The sequence below is a fragment of the Cynoglossus semilaevis genome, chromosome 3 (assembly GCF_000523025.1).
Source record: "Cynoglossus semilaevis isolate Cse_v1.0 chromosome 3, Cse_v1.0, whole genome shotgun sequence".
Classification (NCBI taxonomy): Eukaryota; Metazoa; Chordata; class Actinopteri; order Pleuronectiformes; family Cynoglossidae; genus Cynoglossus; species Cynoglossus semilaevis.
This window is the reverse complement of record NC_024309.1, coordinates 14,070,217-14,088,846: the sequence shown is the minus strand read 5'-3', so window position 1 is coordinate 14,088,846 and position 18,630 is coordinate 14,070,217. Positions and strand designations below refer to the sequence as shown.

General features: G+C 41.3%; 1 protein-coding gene across 2 annotated transcripts in view; it reads left to right on the top strand.

The window, feature by feature from the left end:
- Window positions 1–18,630, top strand: part of LOC103377437 (cadherin-18) — a 72,822-nt gene that overhangs the window by 37,291 nt on the left and 16,901 nt on the right. For both annotated transcript variants that reach the window (XM_025054757.1, XM_008308249.3), the window contains 6 exons: window positions 7,545–7,712; window positions 8,666–8,853; window positions 9,268–9,521; window positions 14,046–14,182; window positions 16,402–16,523; window positions 17,883–18,000. In XM_025054757.1, coding sequence (XP_024910525.1) covers window positions 7,545–7,712; window positions 8,666–8,853; window positions 9,268–9,521; window positions 14,046–14,182; window positions 16,402–16,523; window positions 17,883–18,000 — 987 coding nt within the window. The remainder of the gene's footprint in view (window positions 1–7,544; window positions 7,713–8,665; window positions 8,854–9,267; window positions 9,522–14,045; window positions 14,183–16,401; window positions 16,524–17,882; window positions 18,001–18,630) is intronic.

The following is an 18,630-nucleotide window of genomic DNA, read 5'->3' as shown; positions in this document are numbered from 1 at the left end:
TCATATGGAAACCTCCAAAAGTGGTTCCAGGCTCTGACCAAATCCTCAGAAAGCTGCAGAGTGAACTGTTCCATCTGTGGCTCAGAGGCTTTGATAATGTTGTTAGAAAAAAACAAAAACTTAGAACTCTGTTTGGAAGAAAAAAAAACTGCAGCAGCTGCTGAGAGGACAGCGTTTAAAGTGTGACGCACTTCTAAACTAAGTATTGCACCAGGAGAGAGAGAGACATTCTGTCTTTGTGGGCTTTGAGCAAACAGATCCATCAACTTTAACATGTTGTTCCTAAAGTTTTGCAGCAGTGGACATTTACCATATGAGTTTGTTTATCAACCCAACAGCACATCAGTGATCGGGACTGAAGCCAGTCCACAAGTGACCAGATGACAGAGTACAGAGCCAAGAAAGTCTTCAAATGTTGAATATAACGGCTGTCATTTTACTGTGAGTTTGTAGTAATCCATTAATGGAGGATATGGGGAAGTAGAAGTTAAAGGACACACCCTTTAACTTCACCTGGATGAATGTTCAATGGTTCAGTCACCAACCAAAATTGCTGATGTTAAGTTAAGTACAGAAACCAGTCTGTACAGGGTCTGTATTCAGCAGGTTTAATGTATTTATGGTAGTTCATTTAAGGTACTGCAAAAATAAAATAATGTAAACAGAACATTTCAACAACGCTGACCCACAGGAGAACACAGATTCAGTCAGATTGGATTACAAAACAATTATTTACTGAAAAATTGATTTTACTGCCACTACTATGTCCCCAGTGTGGAATCAATAAAGGTCAAAATAATCTAATTTAATTTACATAGTTTCTTCTAATTATTTTTTTTCTCGTGCTATTTTGCTTTTCCTCGGCTGAAATTTCTTTCTATCTAACTTTAAGAAAATTTTGCAATTTAAGCATTTATAAAAATAATAGAACTGTGGAGATTATTAATGCCTTGTAGAATTTATTCTTTATTCAAGTATTTATATTTGTAGTATTATAGTATTAACTGAAGGGTATTCATTAGTCTTGTTAACCATTTCAGATTATTTGTTCATGTAGAAGGATAATAAAAATCATATTTCCTGCTTAATGCCTGGAAACTTGAACAATGTCACATGACCAGGTTTTATGGAAATGAAGAAAATGTATTTTGACATTCAAGCACTTTCTTCAACCAGATTCACACAATGATGACAGATCTGTTCATATTTTTGCTCTGAAACTGAAAATGATTTTTTTCTGAGCAGAGATTAAAGTCTGTGCACCTCTCAACTGAAAAATATCCAGTCATGGGTGTAAAAATCTAAATGACAGTGTCATGGAGACAAAGGAAAAATAACAGTTTGGGATTAAATTTAGATAAAAGGCAACAAAAGAGCAGGACAGAGACAAAAATAAATCTGATCGTGAGGGAAAGGCAGTGAATAATTATCTGAACTGAAAAAAACTTTTGACAACCGTGTGTACAGTGTTGGTCTGTCCTCCACCGTGTCCTTCTCTCTCTACCGTGGTATATAGATGTGAGGGTGAACACTGAACACTAACACATCATTAACGAGGCCGTCTCTGACTCGGGTTGCTCTACAGCTCATATTCTGTGTTTTGCATTTTCTGTTGTAACTTCTGTTTTAGTGGAATAAAAAAGACGAGGATCAAATGTCAAACAGTAGACGCAGAAAAAAACCACTCTGTTCTTCAGGTTCTGCAGAGATGTTTTTTTTTTCTGTGGGAGCAGAACTGAACTGAAACAGAGAGAATCAGCCAGTGAAAGAGATTTTTTCTCTATATTGATGGAACATTAAAACACAAATCAGTTGGTAGATGTTGATGACGATGGAATTAATAATAATTATTGCAAAGATTGGTGACAGACGGCGGCTCTTCTCTTTCTTTCTAAACCTCCGTCTAGTCCAGTAGATCTGAGGAGACCAGAGTAGAACACAGTGTTCTACTCAGAGACAGCTTTTTATCCTGCTGCACTGATCAATTGATTGGAAACAGGAGCTGCTCCACCTGCTGTTGGAAAAGGGGCGTGGCTTCAGAGAAAAGGAGGGAAACCTGATCACAGCTGAAGTCAGTTTCTGCTGATTGATGACCTGCAGAGTGAAGAGTTCAACTGCTGCAAAAGTCTCTCCTAAAAACACATCACTGATGACATCATCAGTAAAAGAAGAAAATTGACATTTTTACTGCAAATGTGACCTTATGTCAACAGGAGGCTCATCCAAAAGATGATATTATTAATTATTAAGTCTCTTCGTGGGGTTGGTGTATTTTAGTCATGACTGTTCATCTGGACGGCGTCTTCCTAAACATCAGCGAGTGGTGAGTCTGTCCTTAGGTTGGTGTCCTAACAAATACATGTCTGGGAGATTATTATGGGATGTTCAGTGAAACTACAACTCGTTCCTGCAGCGATTGTAAATAACAACGTGTGTATTGACCGTGTATTAGAGCAATTAGGGCAGATCCAAACCAGAAATAATTGATGAGGGTAAAACCTGTTGCAGGAAGGAGCTGCAATAAAAAAACCACAGAGCTGCTCTTTTTTCCCCCTTTCCACTTTGATTTATTACACGTTGTCTTTTTTCCCTCCTTTCCACTTTGATTTATTACACGTTGATGCAGCAGTTTAGATGTTAATCTACTTTTATTTAAAAATCTATATTCATAAATTCATCACCACCAAACAGGAATTCATTAGAGAAATCCCCAAAATATTTTTAGGGAAATATTAAAGTAAACTTGACTCAAAGTCAAGAGTTTGATTAAAAGATCAATAACACTTGGGAGTCGGGGTGAAAAATGAAAACGAGATCCTGGAGGAGGAGGAAACATTTCCTTTAGTTTGTCATGGAGGCAAACACAAGTAATCTCATAACAGGGTCAGTCAGAAGGTCCTCAGACAGATTGGGTCATGATGCGTTTTATCAAGTTGTCCTTGTCCAGAGTTGAGCTGTGTCAAAAATAAACCCTCCAAATACACCAGAAATATTTCCAGTATTTAAGATTGAGTTCCTTTAATATGATGAAAACCCATTTAGCTGCCTTAATTGTCTATAATAAAAATAAAAAAACTAGATCAGATGTTTCCATCGAACAGAGAAAAATAGAAAAGTAGAAAAGACAGAGAACCGTATTTCCTAGATGAACGTCTCCCCGCTCCACTGTTCTTATAATATTAGGAAATATGAAAAGCCCAGTTATGTGGCCAACATAAAGTGATAATATTCCCCTGCAGTAGATCTGATTACATGCTTTGCAAACCCTAAAAGTGCAAGGCAGCAAAGTTTAATCAGAGCTCTCTGTATCTCGGCAGAAGAACATGTGAGACGACGGAGGCGTTCATCCTTTTTATAGACGGGTCGTAACACCTGTCCTTCCCTGCACTGCTGTGCATCCGTCACTGGTACCGCAGAGACACACAGGGTTTCTCCTCGTCACTCTCACAGTCCAACCCTCTCCAAAAAAAAAACAAACCTCACATTAGAGTCGAAGACAGACCAGGCTGTGGAACCTTCAGGTCCCCGTTGAATCCTAAGTAGGTTAATTTCTCTGCTGATCTGGGATTTGGAGGGAGTTTGGTGAAGGAGCTGACACAGATCAAGATGTTTTCGAGGTTTACGGATTAATGCTGCTGGAACAACCGAGGAGCTGTCAGTGTGTCAGTCAGCTGACCTTCAACTGTCTCAGTGCTGATCCCTAATCAGATATACAGTATAATCACAGACAGCCCAACACCAAGGGTGTGATTACTAAACCTGTCTCAGGTGATTTTTCAGCAGCGGTTTTCTCTGTAAACAATGTGCAATTACAGAAAGACGTGGTTAACATCGTATCAGTGGAACCAACAACTCAGATTCTTGGAGGTGGAGATGGGCGAGTGCGTAGTAATCCTTTTCTAATCCTCTTTGTTCTCCCAGGAGATTGTCCTCCTTTAGAAGTTCCCAGCCAGACAAAGAGCTGGATGATGTGATTGTATCTACACTCTAATAGAGCGGGGAGGTTGAGGAAAAGGCTAACCTCCCCTCTGTCTCCAGTGGACCCCGGTTCAGGGAAGTCAGCTTTTTCTCAATTATTTTCTAAATGAAGTGACGAGCTCCACTGAGGTCTGTGTGGTGGAGGCTGTCTCAGGGTTTTCACCTCGGAGCAGCTCACAGAAGGTGAGTTCAGGAACTTTCACCAGGGGCCTTTGTCATTGTGGTGAAGTAGATTGAGGAATAAAGGCAGGTCAGAGGTTGTTAGGAAAGTCTGGACCGTTTCATACCAGTGGACACAGGCATGGTCAGTATTGGCAGGTTGGTGTTCCACCGATCTACAGTTTACAGCCTTTAGGTTCTTCCTTCTTCCTGTGATTCAAAATTCAAATCCACCAATCAGAAAGCCCTACACCGATGCTTTTGACGAGTCAGTTGTGCAGTTGTGTAGAAATAGATCATCAAGAGTGAAGTCAGTACATTAAAAAAAAAACTCCTCAGTTTTTTTTAATCTGCAGAAGTGATTGACAGCCGTTCTCCTTCTCTACGGTGGAAAACACTGGAATCTCTGTGACCTAAAAGTCCAGGAGAAAATCCCTCAGTCGTTCGGAGCCTATTGTTGCTCAAAGCCACTGTTGTGGAATATTGCTCAGGACTGATGTTCCTTCATGTGTAAAGGAGGGTAATAAGAGATTTTCAAAGGTCATCTCATCTGTTTGAGGTTTTTTTTTTTTTTTTAAGGAATGTGTGGCTACGTTTAAAGGTCTGTGTGTTTGAAGCCTGGCTAAAACTTTGGTTAACGCCACTGTAGTTCTGACATGTCTGGAGAAACCATATCATTACAGAGAGGCAGCTGCAGGAACAGAGACAGACGCAGAGACCTGACATTTAAATAACAAATCAAGAAAAAGTCAAAACTTTTCTTCTGAAGAAATATTTTACATTCATCATTATTATTATTATTGTTATAAACTTATACTAATGCTTATCATTAAAAAAAAGCAAATTTTAAAAGCATAAAGATGGTGAAGCATTAGAAGATGAGGAGGAGGAAACCATCAACTATTTCACTAAAATGTTTTTGGTTCAACATTTTTTTATACCTTTCTGCTGGATCTTCTCTTTCCTTCTGTCTGTTTCTCACTTTGAATTCCATCCTCATCATCTCCAACTGCTTTTTTGTTCTCATTCCTTATTTTTTTAAATGAAAAGAATTCTAAAATTCTGTCTTTTCAACACATTCCTTTTTTATGAAATGCTGTCATTCTTGATCAGTCAGTGTTTGACCCACAGAGCTCTGTCTCATCAACGTGTGTCAGATGAGCTGATTTTTACAGCTTTAATAACAGAACACTATCATTGTGATGCCAGAATTGACCTGGTGTTGGATGGTCAGACAGTGGTGAGGCGGGTTAGTCATTGTGTTACGTACTGTATAACTTTAACATTGACTGAAGAAACTCATTTCCCTCCTGAGTCTTTTCTCAATATTAAAAATAGAAGATGGTGAAAGTTGAATTGGAAACAGTGGTTATCTACAGTAGACAAAACAAACATGAATTCAAAATAGAAACTCTCTCTATATTATTATATATATTATATTATAGAAAGGGAGCCTTATGTCACAGTCCGCTCCGTCTTTTAGCCTGAATATTTGAAGCCCTTAATAGCTGCACCATTTACAAGCAGAACTAATACACATTCAATGACGGCGGTGAAATGGCCGGCACTTTCAGAGTCGCTACATTAAACCCACTGAATTCCTGCAATGGAGTCTGATGAAGGAAAAAGGTCAGACCCGGTTCCGATGTTCCTGACAACTTCCTAATAAGTTTCATTTCTGTTCTGCAGAGGACGTTTGAGGACTCGCTGTTTGTTGATGGAAAGAAATGAAACTAAAAGAAAGACAAACAAACAAAAAGAAACAGAAATCAATAGATGCTTTTGTGTGAATGCAACTCTATCACAGTTAGTGTGAGAGACCTTGGCATAAAGCCAATTCCTAGACGTAGTTTTACTAGAATAATGACTCGTTGTTTGAATATTTCTCTGCTCCTCCGTCCATTTGTTTTCATGGACCGGGGTCTTTCTGTTGTTTCACTGATTGTCGCCGGGTGAACGGCCACTCCACAGATGATGTACAACCTGTGATCCTGTGGTTTTAATACGATCGTCAGCTCGACTTTCTGACCTGATTTAAATGAGTTTCCTGCCTGAGGCCGGCAGTTTGTTTTGGACTAAAGACTCACAGAGACAGCAGGCGAAAGAGAGTCTCACTTTACCACTGGAGTAAAGCTTTAATTACAACGCTGCATTCATCTGCTTCAAAAAAGGTCAAGTGTATTTTAGCAGTGCATTAAATGCCTTCACAGATGGACAAATAATACCTCACCTCAGGCCCATTTATGGATTTTGGTTTCTTTGAGTCACTCACCAACACAAAAACAGACAGATCAACCCCTGCTATGATCCATACTGTAGCAGCAGCAAACCTGGGGACTCAGCAGATACAGATACTAGGTTTTTGTTTGCTTTATGATTTATTTTCAGCTGCAACTTAACTCCTTTTTTTCTGTGCTTGTTCAAGAAATCAAGGCTACTCTAATTCTAATGACACTATGGTGGAACAGCTCTGTCGGCCTCATTTCTACAGCCATTTTCTCTGATTTCCACTTACAACATGAGGGCAGCAGCTAAGTCCATTTCGTGTCACGATCAACGGCCGTGCTACGTTCTCCTGGGCCTCAGTGTTCTTGCTCAAACGCTCCGTGTTATTGCTGGGTTCACAAGTTCACAGGAGCAAAAGTTCAACAGTTGCTCCAGGGTCTCAGCTCAGGGGACAAACCCCATCGGACCTGCAGGAATATATTAAGACAGGCGGTGTGCTAAGTGCGGTGTTGGACACAGGCTGACACGGAGCTAAATCGGCATCTCAGTCTTTCTACGAACACGGAGCGGAATACGTGCAAGGTTCTCATCTAATAAATGCCACAAATCACCGTCTGCTCAGCAACACAGGAGGAAACAACTGTCCCTGTTGTTTTTTTTTTCATGGTTATTGTTTTGTAATTCACCAGAGCAGGGTTGGTGTGCGTGTTGAGCCGAGCTGCAGTCGTACATCACTGTGTTTGTATTGTCAGAGCCCAAGGGCTGAGGTTGCAGACTTATTGTGGTTCTAAATTTAATTGAGCAGCACATTCTATTCTGATCCAAGGTTGCATCGTCATTTTGAACACAAAGGAAGAGTGACTTAAGACTCACCTTGTGAGTGAGACACAGAGCAGAGCGACACCTAACTGTTCTGCTCTCCCCACTGTCCAGGAAGTCCAAGCGCTAAGAATTGTTAAAGTGGGTGGTTTGGTCCACTTTCAAAAGCGAGGTGTGAAAGTGAACCATAGGGTTTTGGACAGAATTCACTTGGAGAACAGAGCTGAACACAGCATATTTTCACACAGTCTTGTTCTCCACCTTCTTCTCTCTCTCTTGTTGCCATGTTTGCTGGCATTTTCCAATCACTTTTTATTCCTGTCACTTACAATAATCGTCCTCTTTGTTCTCCTGTTTCTCAGGGATCATCAGGACCGCCTTACCCGACATGGACCGGGAGGCCAGAGAACACTATATGGTTGTCATCCAGGCCAAAGACATGGCAGGTCAGGTCGGAGGTCTCTCTGGTTCCACCACCGTCAACATCACTCTGACCGACGTCAACGACAACCCCCCCAAGTTTCCTCAAAGTAGGTAGAGAGTGATCCAGTGACGGCTTGGTGTCTGAGCTGATCTAGAACCAAGGGTTCACTGCAGTTAGAGCTCAGGTGGTTAAAGTAGTCAATAATCAACCTATGACATTTTAATTAGGTAAAATATAAATGTATACAATATACATGTCATATTAAATATTAGATGAAATCGGTCTAATATACTGCTGGATAATAACTTATTGCAGTGACATCAAAATTAGATTAGTTTAGATTTATGATACTTCACATCATACATCTCCAGTAATGATTTGTCTGACCACTCACTGTAAATGAATTAAAATGGACACGTGCTAAATAGAAATCCAATTAATTTGAATACATTAAAAGTTACTTTATTCAGTCCAGTCTTCTCTTTACAGTTTTTAATTCTCTTCCTGCTGACAGACTTTTTACTCATGCATTGATTCATTGATGAGGCATGGACAGCCCAAGACAGTTCCTGAGAGTAAATCATGCTTTAGTGCAGCTTCCCCTCACAGACTGGCTCAGCGTTATTAACTCTGATATACGACACTTCATAAACCTGGACCTGCGTCGTTTCATATCAGACTTAAATTAGCTAAATCAGATGAACATTTATCCAAACACTCACGTTAAGAGTCTGACTGTCTGCGTATTTTATTGGTAAACACATGTAATAAAGTATATGTGGTTATCAGCATGTTGGGAGAAAACGCATCATCAAACTGCCCCCCCCCTCCTCCACCCTCTCCCCCTCCTCCTCCTCCTCCTCAGCTCACACCTCATTCTCTGCTGCAGTGAAAAAAAAAAATCTTTTCATTATGACTTTCTACATAATCAGCTCTGTCAGAATTTGATCTGCTCAGAGTTTAGAATGAAACCAATGAGACTGTCAGGATGAGGTGGAGACGGTCTGTTTGAAAAAGTCTCCTCTTTTCATGGATACACAGAAAGGTTTGTGTTCGCAGAGAATTACCAGCTCTACGTTCCTGAATCCGCTCAAGTCGGAAAACCAGTGGGAAAAATCAAAGCAAACGACGAGGACATCGGCGTCAATGCAGACATCAAGTACAGCATCATTAACTCAGAGGGAGCCAACACGTTTTCCATATCCACGGACAGGGACACCAGGGAGGGAGTCATCAGCCTCAGAAAGGTGCCTTCTGATTGGACATTCACACCAAATGAGACTGACACCTCACCAATTGAACGGCATCTCCATACGTACAATCAATGTAAATGATGCAACAACACGCAATTAGAGATCTGACGTGACGTGGATTTCTGACACAAATGAAGTAAAAAAAAAAAAAAAATAACTTTAAACCGGTATTGCGCCATGACATCCAATTAGCGACGGGTTTATTCTGGTAAGACGTGAGACTATTTGTGTCTCGTCGTGAGGAGCGCGAACGAAGCAATGATCCAAAAATGATCAAGCTGCGCGATCGAGGTGTTTCAAGCTTTTTGTCACATTTGGTGTGAACGTTCAATTAATGTTTGAGAGATTTCTGGGCCAAAGTGGATTTGTTTAAAGAATTTCTAGCTAACCTTTGACCCTTCCCCGCAGCCTCTGAACTATGAGAGGAAGAAGAGCTACACTCTCCAAATTGAAGGCACGAACACTCACACGGACCCTCGGTTCTCCTACCTGGGATCGTTTAAAGACACGGCCACCCTTAAAATAACAGTGGGCGACGTGGACGAGGCCCCGGTCTTTTCTATGGATTATTACATCATGGATGTTTATGAGAACGCACCCAGTGGCACAGAGGTGGGGGCAGTGACAGCTCGGGATCCTGACGGCAGGAACAGCCCTGTCAGGTAGGAGGCCGACTGTGCCGGTGTGTGATGTCAAATCCATTCTCTCCACATGCTCTTATGTTAATATAAATGATGTAAACAGAGTAAACACAGTGCTGCCGGGGGCTAGTTAGATCCCGATGCTTTTGCAACAACAGATAAGCCGCGTTCCTAAATTGTCTTCAAGCCAAAATTCTGTTATATGACTCAAATTGCTCCTTTTTTGTTTTGCATCAATATCAGACAGTCCATCATGAGCAGCCCGAGGCGATACAACAGCTTAACACAAATGTATGCTCACTAAACACATGCTAGCGAACCACTGAAGAAAAACAAAAAAAAAAAACCAGATTGATGTTAGCCTCAGGCAAACTAATCTCAGGGTTTTTTTTTCTTCTTTACACATGTTCCAGTCAACAACTGTGCACAGCTGGAGTCGACATGAGCTCGCTCTCCTCCTGAGAGGAGACGTGATGCTGATGTATTAATAAGATTGGAACCTCCTGCTGACTTCACATTTCATTCCATTTGTTTTTTGAAGGCCTCCGTTTAGACCAAGTGTGATTTTTATTGTTTTGAATTCCTCGGCCAGTTTGATGGAAATGAATGTGAGCGGCATCTCTGGCCTTTAGTTTGCAGAGGATTCACTGATTCACTCACATGTCATCGTTACGACTGGAGCAAAAACAAAACAAACATCTGAATCCAGAAGAGAAGTACTAAAAAATAATAACACTATAAATGAGAATCATAATAAAAAATGTGACAAAAAGGAATATAGATATGGGCCACACAGTGGAGGAGTGGTTAGTGACATTGCCTAAGAGCTAGAAGGTCACTGGTTCATTCCAGTACTGGTACAGATGATGATTAGGTTAACGTTCACTTTGAATTGATTGTAGGTGTGAATGTTAGTGTGAATTGTCTCCATCTGTGTGCAAAATTACTGTAGGAGAAAATAAAAACTAACAAATGAATTTTACCAGGAGGTGCTACTGATAATGTCTGAGATCAACCCGAGGTAATGAACCATCAGGGCTCTGATTGGATATTGAGACGTCAGCTTCACTCCGTGATTGGACCTGTCACTTCAGTGACATGTTTGTTCCATCGTCAGCTGGAGCAGACCTTTGAAGTTCAAAAAGAACCATGTGCTGATCTCTGCTGGGTTCTGATCCAGTGTCCAGGGAACAGTGGGTTTTTTTGCTTCTGGGTTCAAGTGAATGTCGATGATGTTTCTCCTGTGGCTTCTCCTTTATGTTCTCAACATTAGGAATGATGTGAAGGAAGGTTCAGAGGAGACGTCCTGTAGATCGGCGTCCTGCCAGCTGCTAATACTTCACATATTTCTCTAAACCCTGGTCTAAAATGTAGCGACCTGTTGTTCCTTGTGAGTCAGAAAGGTCAGCAGACTCTCCTCCACCTTCTCCACCACGCCACCGCACACATCACACAGACTTGTGAGAACAATGCATGTTCCGTGCTACCTGGGAAAGGCCCCGAGCCCTGCAGCCTGTGGCAGGACTATAAAAGCCCGTGTTCACCTGAAGTCCACCCACGCTGGTCTTTTCTGATCAGATGTCTGCCTCAGACTCTGTGGGTGTAGCGAGACGGCATTTAACTTCCAGCTCCAGTCTCCAACCTGCTGCTGCTGCTGCTGCTGCTGCTGCTGATGTTATTAATGTTTCTCTGAAGTTGGACTCCTTTCAGCCGTTCGACTTCTGTTTGGGCTGCAGTAAAAAGGCAGATTGCATCACAGAACCAAGACTCAGATCTTGTGTTTGTGTTTCTTGATTTTGAAGCTTCACAGCACTTGTTGGCCACATGGTTACATAACTGCCTCCCTTAGATGGCCCACTTTTTTCAACTGCCCGGGTGCAGACGGAGAGCATGTTCTTTTTAAAGAGGATAAAAACTACGAATGAAATAAAATGCAAGATCATTCAATTAAAAGAAAATAAACACAAACCGCTGAGGAGAAGCCCCTCCTCCACACGAGCTCCAATAAACCAAGCTTCTGCACTTGATGATGATCTTCTTTGATATCTACTTCTCCAACATCCACACATGTCCAAACTACTACCAGTTCTCTCTTCTGTCTTCTGGACAATGTCCTCAGTCTCCAAACCAAACGACACCAGCAGGTTTCACCTCAGCTTCACTCCAGGCCTACAGTTTCAAATCTGTCTCCAATCACACGTCACGTCTTTGTTGAAGTCCGGAGTTCATCAGTTCAACGGAGGACGGAGCAGCATCCGCAGCAGGTGAAAATAGACAGAAGTCTGAATCATTAGCATTAACTGTGCAGCAGCTCACTGACTGTGGCAGGGTTGACTAGTTAAACCCTCCTTTCATCAAACTCTCTCTGTCTTTTTTTCTACTAATCTTCTCTTTTCTCTGCCTTTGCCTCTGAGCCGAAGCTGCAGCTCCATAAACCCTGAGCCTCTCGGCTGAACGTCTCCATGAGACTGCACTTCCTTTGTATCCGAGGTTCACATTCTAAACATCAGGACTTTTCAGCAGCAGCAGCAGCAGCAGCAGCAGCAGAGGAGTGAAGAATGCCTTCAAAGTTTTTGTTTTTTTGTTTTTGCCCCAAAAACGCAGCGACACGAACCAATTAATCAAAGTGAACGTCTCTCACTGAATCTGACTGAAATCATGAGCCGGTTTTTATATCACTGTTCCAGCAGCTTCCACAGAACCTTCTTTAAATAAATGCTTCCTGCTGTGGTTATCTGTGGTTCTGGTTCTTATCTGTTGATGGTGTTGAACAGGTCCACGTTCCCCAGACGAGCACATGCTGCTTTAAATGTGTTAATAGGTCATTAGCAGATGCACCGGGGCTTCACAGTAGAAACTGCAGTACGGATCGTTATTCTGATACTTAAGATACAATTGTTTCAGTACTTTGGCCTGAGGTAGAAACAGTATTTTATGTTTAGGGACCAGTTTCAGACTCCTTTCTTTGATACCTCTTATATTTTGGTCCTAATTACAGGACAGTTCAGATCTGTTATGTCTGTACCACAGTAAGTTTGTTTTAGGTTGAATCCATATTATCTAACGATCTCCCCTGTGATAGGATCAGTGTTGGTCCGTGTTTCAGGGCCAGTTATTTGTTTTTGTCCCTGAATATTTAAAGTACAGTGCTTTGGGTATTTTGTTTTGGGTTTGTTTTTTTTTGTTTTTGTTTTTTTGCTTCAGCAAGACAAAGTATTTTAATGGAATTTTCATTTTACTTTGAACCAGTATGTTCTGGTATTGTAGGTTTGCTTTGACTGATTTTTTTTTTTTCTTGTTTTTTAAAGCAACATCAGGATCAATACATTTGGTCCAGTGTGAAACCATGTTGTCTAGCAACCAGTATTTGTTCCAGTTTGACCTGTTTTAGGTTATACTCATATCAATATCTTCTCCTCCAGCTTGCTGCGGGCTCCGGCTCTGTTTACCAAATGTTACGCAAAGTTATGTTTAGTGTTTAGGTTCAGATATCGGATTGGACGGTCTGTTGTCGGTCAAATACCGACCCTGAGTATTGGCTCAAACCATCCATACTTCAAAGGTGGTGACCATCAGTCAGTCAGTGTGAACACCAGGTCAAGGTGTTGTAACAAATATTGGTTTTGCCTTGGGCCAAAAAAAAAAAACAAAAAGCAACTCTGAGGCCAACGGTAGGTTAGAACCAAAGTCTTTAAGAAACCAGTCCAGTTAGACTTTAATCTCCAAAACTGTTCACAGCGTTCCCTTTGGAAGTGGAAACTGTACAACCTGAAAATCGAGCTTTAGTTTAGTCAGTTTTCACTTGGGTCTTTGCTCCAGGTCGGACCATTCACCCTGATATTTAATGAGTGTTTTTGTGGTATTTTGCAGGTAATTAGGAGCAGTATTTGCTGGCATTTGAGTCCCACCTGGGATCCGCTTCCTGTGGTACTTTTTATGCCTCATTTTCTGTTGTTACTGCAGAGAAGGAGTTCTTCTAAAGACTCACCCACTTTGGCTTTAACAACAGCGTGGCTACAAGAGCGTTAAAAAGTGCAAACATCACCTTTCATCATTAAATATTAAGGATAATTGTTCTCATCTCAGAAATATGGATTTCACAGCCTTGTGTCCAGAGCTGAGGTCCATTAGAGTACGTTCAGGGATTATTACGTCCATGTTTCCGTGGCGATACAAGACTTTCAGAAACATGAGAGCAGAAAAAGATTCTCTGTTGTTTCCAGCAGCTCACGTCCTTCTTTCATTCCACTGTTCTGTTTGATCAGACGGAATATTTGATCAGTTATGGTTGTGTTTTTATTTTTTATAATAGAGTGATGTTTTTTATTTGACGTGGAGCAGACAGGACCAGCACAGATGATTCTGTTGTTTCTGTTCCTGCTGTGTTTGTGGGTCGGCTCAGAATTGTAAATTTAAGTGACTGATCAGACGTCAGTCTTTGTCTCTCTTTTCTCTGGGGAACACCAGCTGTAACTGGTTCATCCCCAGAAACCTGAGAGCAAAAGCTGTAAACAAGCTTGAATAATGTTCCTGTTTACCTCCCAGGTATTTCATGACAACCAAAGATGAGGACAAGAGGCTCTTCAGGATCGATGCGAGCACTGGAGTGGTGCAGACCACGCAGCCCCTGGACAGGGAGGACATGCCTTGGCATAACATCACTGTGATGGCCTCGGAGGTTGGTAGGTACCAGGATCATTTGCACACACTCACATCTGTGTCCATTTGTCTCTACCAGGGTTGGACAACAATCCTCATTGACTCTGTCTGCTCACCTCCTCCAAGTTTCAGTCCTAACTCTCCTCCAGTGCTTTTTTTAGAGTCAGAGAATTCTGTCTCTGTAGAATTCTGATTTGACACTGGGTCACAACATGATGAAATGGTCTTTCATAAATCAGATGGTTTTAGATCAAAACCCGTTGATGAGCTTCAGTCATTTGATCAGGTTTCCATTCACTTTCTGTCCTTGATTTATTTTTACTTCAACCTCAGAACTAGTTCAAACCTCCACTGACGGAGAATCAGTATTTTCTTGTATTTAATCCAGTCCCATTTAGGACCAGTGTCGTGTTCACGGCCAGCTTTAATGAAGACAACGTTCATGTGATGATCGTTTTGACAAACATCACAGTCCATTCTCTTCCCTCATCAGTAGTTTTACATTTCTATAAACGGCCACATCTCAGAGCGCAGACATTTTAATTGTGTAATTAGCAGAAACCCTTTCGACGTTAAGAGCAGCGAACAGTAATAAACACAACAACATCAGGTGAGTTAATAGTCAAATTAACTGTCTGGAGAAAACAGGGATGAATGAGTCTATTTGCATTTTGATTAGAATGTATTCAAATAGCTGAATGTTTTTTTTTTCTTTATACTTAGCTGGAATATCAAATGAGACCCAATTGTTTTAGTGTCCTTTCTCACACTGGAAATTAATTAAAATCAATGCAGGCCCTGCTAACTTTTAGAACTGCTATCAGGTAGCTTGGGTAATTTGTAATCGCAATTAGGTAAAATCTCCTCAGCAAACGGTAAAAGGCAGCTGCATGCTAATGACTTTTCTTATCTGCTCACTTCTGCTCGGTATTCAAGGCCGCGCTCCTGTTCTGAGATAACATCAGGCGACAGAGTGGAGCCATTTTTTTTTTTTTTTTTAAAGCACTTTTACTGGTTTAGAGTGAACAAGGACGTAAAGTGTCAGAGACACAAAGAGCAGAAAAAAGCACAGCAGAGTGATGTAGTGGGTAAAAAAGATCAGCGGAGCCGAGAGTGAGAAATCAAAGACAGTTATTTTTTTTAAAAAGAAAACTCTTACAGATGACCCGCAGCAATATATATATATGTCTATATATATATATATATATATATGTGTGTGTGTGTGTGTGTGTGTGTGTGCCTGTTCTATATCAATATGCTGTAGCTAAAGGTTAAAGAAGCTAAAGCTAAAGAGCTACAAGCCAATTAAACGATCAAAAAGCTATAATTTAGCAAACAAAACTTACAGAGAATGTTTATCATAATAGCTGAGTGATAGCATCGTGAATTAGCTTTAAATCCGTGTAGCTGGCGGTTAACCAAAGAGCCAAAAATAACCAAAAGCTGTTTCAGTGGAAAAGCCAAATTAAAACTTCAATAGTTTATTATTATTCATCTAATTTAAATCCAGTCAATATTTGACCCTGAGCTGAACTTTCCACGCTCACGCTCCACTTTTTAGGATTCGATTCAAACTGTGTTCGTGGAAACAGCAGCTGGAAACTGGAGACTCGGTTCAACCTTTGACTTGCAGTGTTTGCACATGATGATGCAACTAAAAAAAATAAACACACCCAGAACATTAATTTAATGGAGAGACCGCACCTGCGTGTTTGTTTTTCTCTTCACCCACAGCTTTTGCCGAGTCGGCATGTTATTTTCCTGCACAGTCAACGTTAAAATACACAGTTCTCACACCTGTGCTGAACAGGAAATGTGCTCAAACTCAGGTCAGAGGCCGAGGTCACCTGACCTTCAGAGAATCAGTTCTGAAGATGCTCATTGATCCGGTCTAACCTTATGTTGAACCTCCTTAGACGGTGTTTGCCAAAATTCTTTATGTTAAGTTAAAACAAATGTTTTCTGAGTTTAATGAGTCACTTGAGTCTCATGGGTACACTGGTGCAACATCATCACACCATGGGAGAACTGGGAGTTGTTCAGATCTGCTTTAATACAGTTCATCCTTCGCTGTTTTCTGGGCAGAAAAAAAGAACAAAACTAAAACCACAGGAGAAGATTTTGTCCCATTTTGTCATCACAGAGTGATGACTTTCTGACTCTGACTTTCATCCTGGTCACGTGATCTCTCTGACCCTGACTTTCATCCTGGTCACGTGATCTCCATCTCTCTCTGCCACAGACAACCACGACCTGTTCAGTCACGTCCCTGTTACGGTCCAGGTCCTGGACGTCAACGACAATCCTCCAGAAATAGCTGCGGACGAGGAGCTCATTGTTTGTGAGAGCTCCAGGGCAGGACAGGTGGGTGACGAGGACCAAGAGAAGTCTGTGGACCATCTAGAGTGGAGCCTGGTCTACTTACTGTCCTTTGTCCTTGTGTATTTTTCTACTTGTTTTTTGTTTGTTTCTTTTTTTAATACCAGTTTACGTGATAATGAAAATCCTTTTTGAGGTGTGATCACACAGTTACTTTCTGTGAATTGACACACCTCGATGTTGATGTTGTTGCTAAGGAATGTTACCCTGAGGTCAATAATTATTTGTTGCTTGTTGGCCTTGAATTTCCTCTGTTATGTTTCTTTTCAATATCTCTGATGAAAGTAAAATTCTGGACCATTTTTGTCCATTCATTCTAATTGGTGACAGTACAACAAAGCCAACATATTTTACCACACGGTCAGAAGAAACTCGATAAATAGCCATCTTTCTCTGGTTATTATTCTTCATCCCTTTTTTTTTTTTTGCACTTCAGCTGCAAGGAAATTGTCAAACACATCCTTCCTTTAACACCTTCTTCCTCCACACGTTAGCTGTTTGTGCAGCAGTGAGAGCACCGAGCCGTGGTTCATTTGGTACCAATGCACAGATTATACATGTAGAAGGAGGTTTATTTTAAAATTGTTAACAACAACACTGTGATGCTGCTGTGTCGACGGCCAAACTGACTGTAGTGTGAAAACACATCAAGAGCAACAACAATAATCACAACATCAAAACCTCATACGGACGCTGAGACGTCCCTGAGGTGAGGAGGGATATTAGGTCGATTTTTCTCTGCACACAGTCACCGTCTGTTTGAACAGTTAGGAAAAATAAGTGAAGTTGTGGGAGGAGAGGGAGAGAAAAGAGAGAGTCAGGGAGAAAATACAGCAAAAGTTAAGAACGTCTGTGCTACATGATGAAGTGACAGTGACCTTTGCACCAACATGGATCATGTTCCGGCTCCAGTTCCTGTTAGAACCTTGTGTTTTAGGGCGACAGTCCACAATGTTTTTATTTATTCTTTCACTTGTACCAAATGAACCAGGGACCTGTACCGGTCCACGGACCGGGGGTTGTGAACCCTTGAAGGACATCACTCACACTCACAATTTAGACTTTTTAAAACATTGATTCATTCCTTTTCTAAAACCAAATCGTTTTAATGGTTTTCCATCAAGACGAGGGCAGACGTTACAGCCTAGAAGGTTCTCCACTACATGAACAATTCACACACGTTAAAATAATTAACACAGTTGTCGATACAAAGTAGACATTTACTGCTGTAATTAACTAGTTGTGATTAAAATATAACAAGAATATTTTAAAAAAAGGCAGTTTAACTTGTTGTATTTGTGATCTTTGAGAAGCAGATTTTCATTCTTCTCTCCTGGACCACAGATCATCCAGACCATCTCGGCCGTGGACAAGGACGACTTTGCCAACGGACAGCGGTTTTCCTTTGCTCTGCCGACGCAGCTGCCTGTTAATCCCAACTTCACCCTAAAGGACAATGAAGGTAATTAGAGTGATCAATATGTTTGTTTGCATTGCTTATGAGTTTTCCTTCGGGGCCTGAGCTCCAGCGTCGTCGCTCACCCTCCCAGATTCAATAAGCTGCAGTGATTTGCTCCCACCTCCGAGGTGTAATAAAAATATGTGCTCCGTCAAACGGGTGCAGAACAGACACGGTGAGGCTCAAACGCTGCTGGGAACCTGATGAGTTCTCCTGACCAACGCAGAGTGAGAAGCAATATCCACCTGGAACCTCCAGAGACACGTGTTTGAAACACACGGCTGAGTCTGTGGGGAGTTCCACCTGTTGGTCTGAAGATGAGGTCGCCACAGGGTTAGTGAAAAAGAACTGGAGTTGGTTTGGAACAGGGGTATATAGCGACACCCTTGACCCCTCCAGGGGGCAGTTGCCTCCATGAAGGTACTAATGAATTAGGTTCCTTAGGCTCCTGCAGGCAAGACTTGGCGGGCCACATTAGGCCCACAGGCCTCGTGTTTGACACATGCACACAGTAAAAAACGTACACAAAGTGTAGGATTATCTTATCTTGGATTAAAGGATTAGTTAAGGTTTTTATTTACACTACAACAGTTTGTGGCTGCATTTGTTCTGATGGTTATTTCATAGAAAACA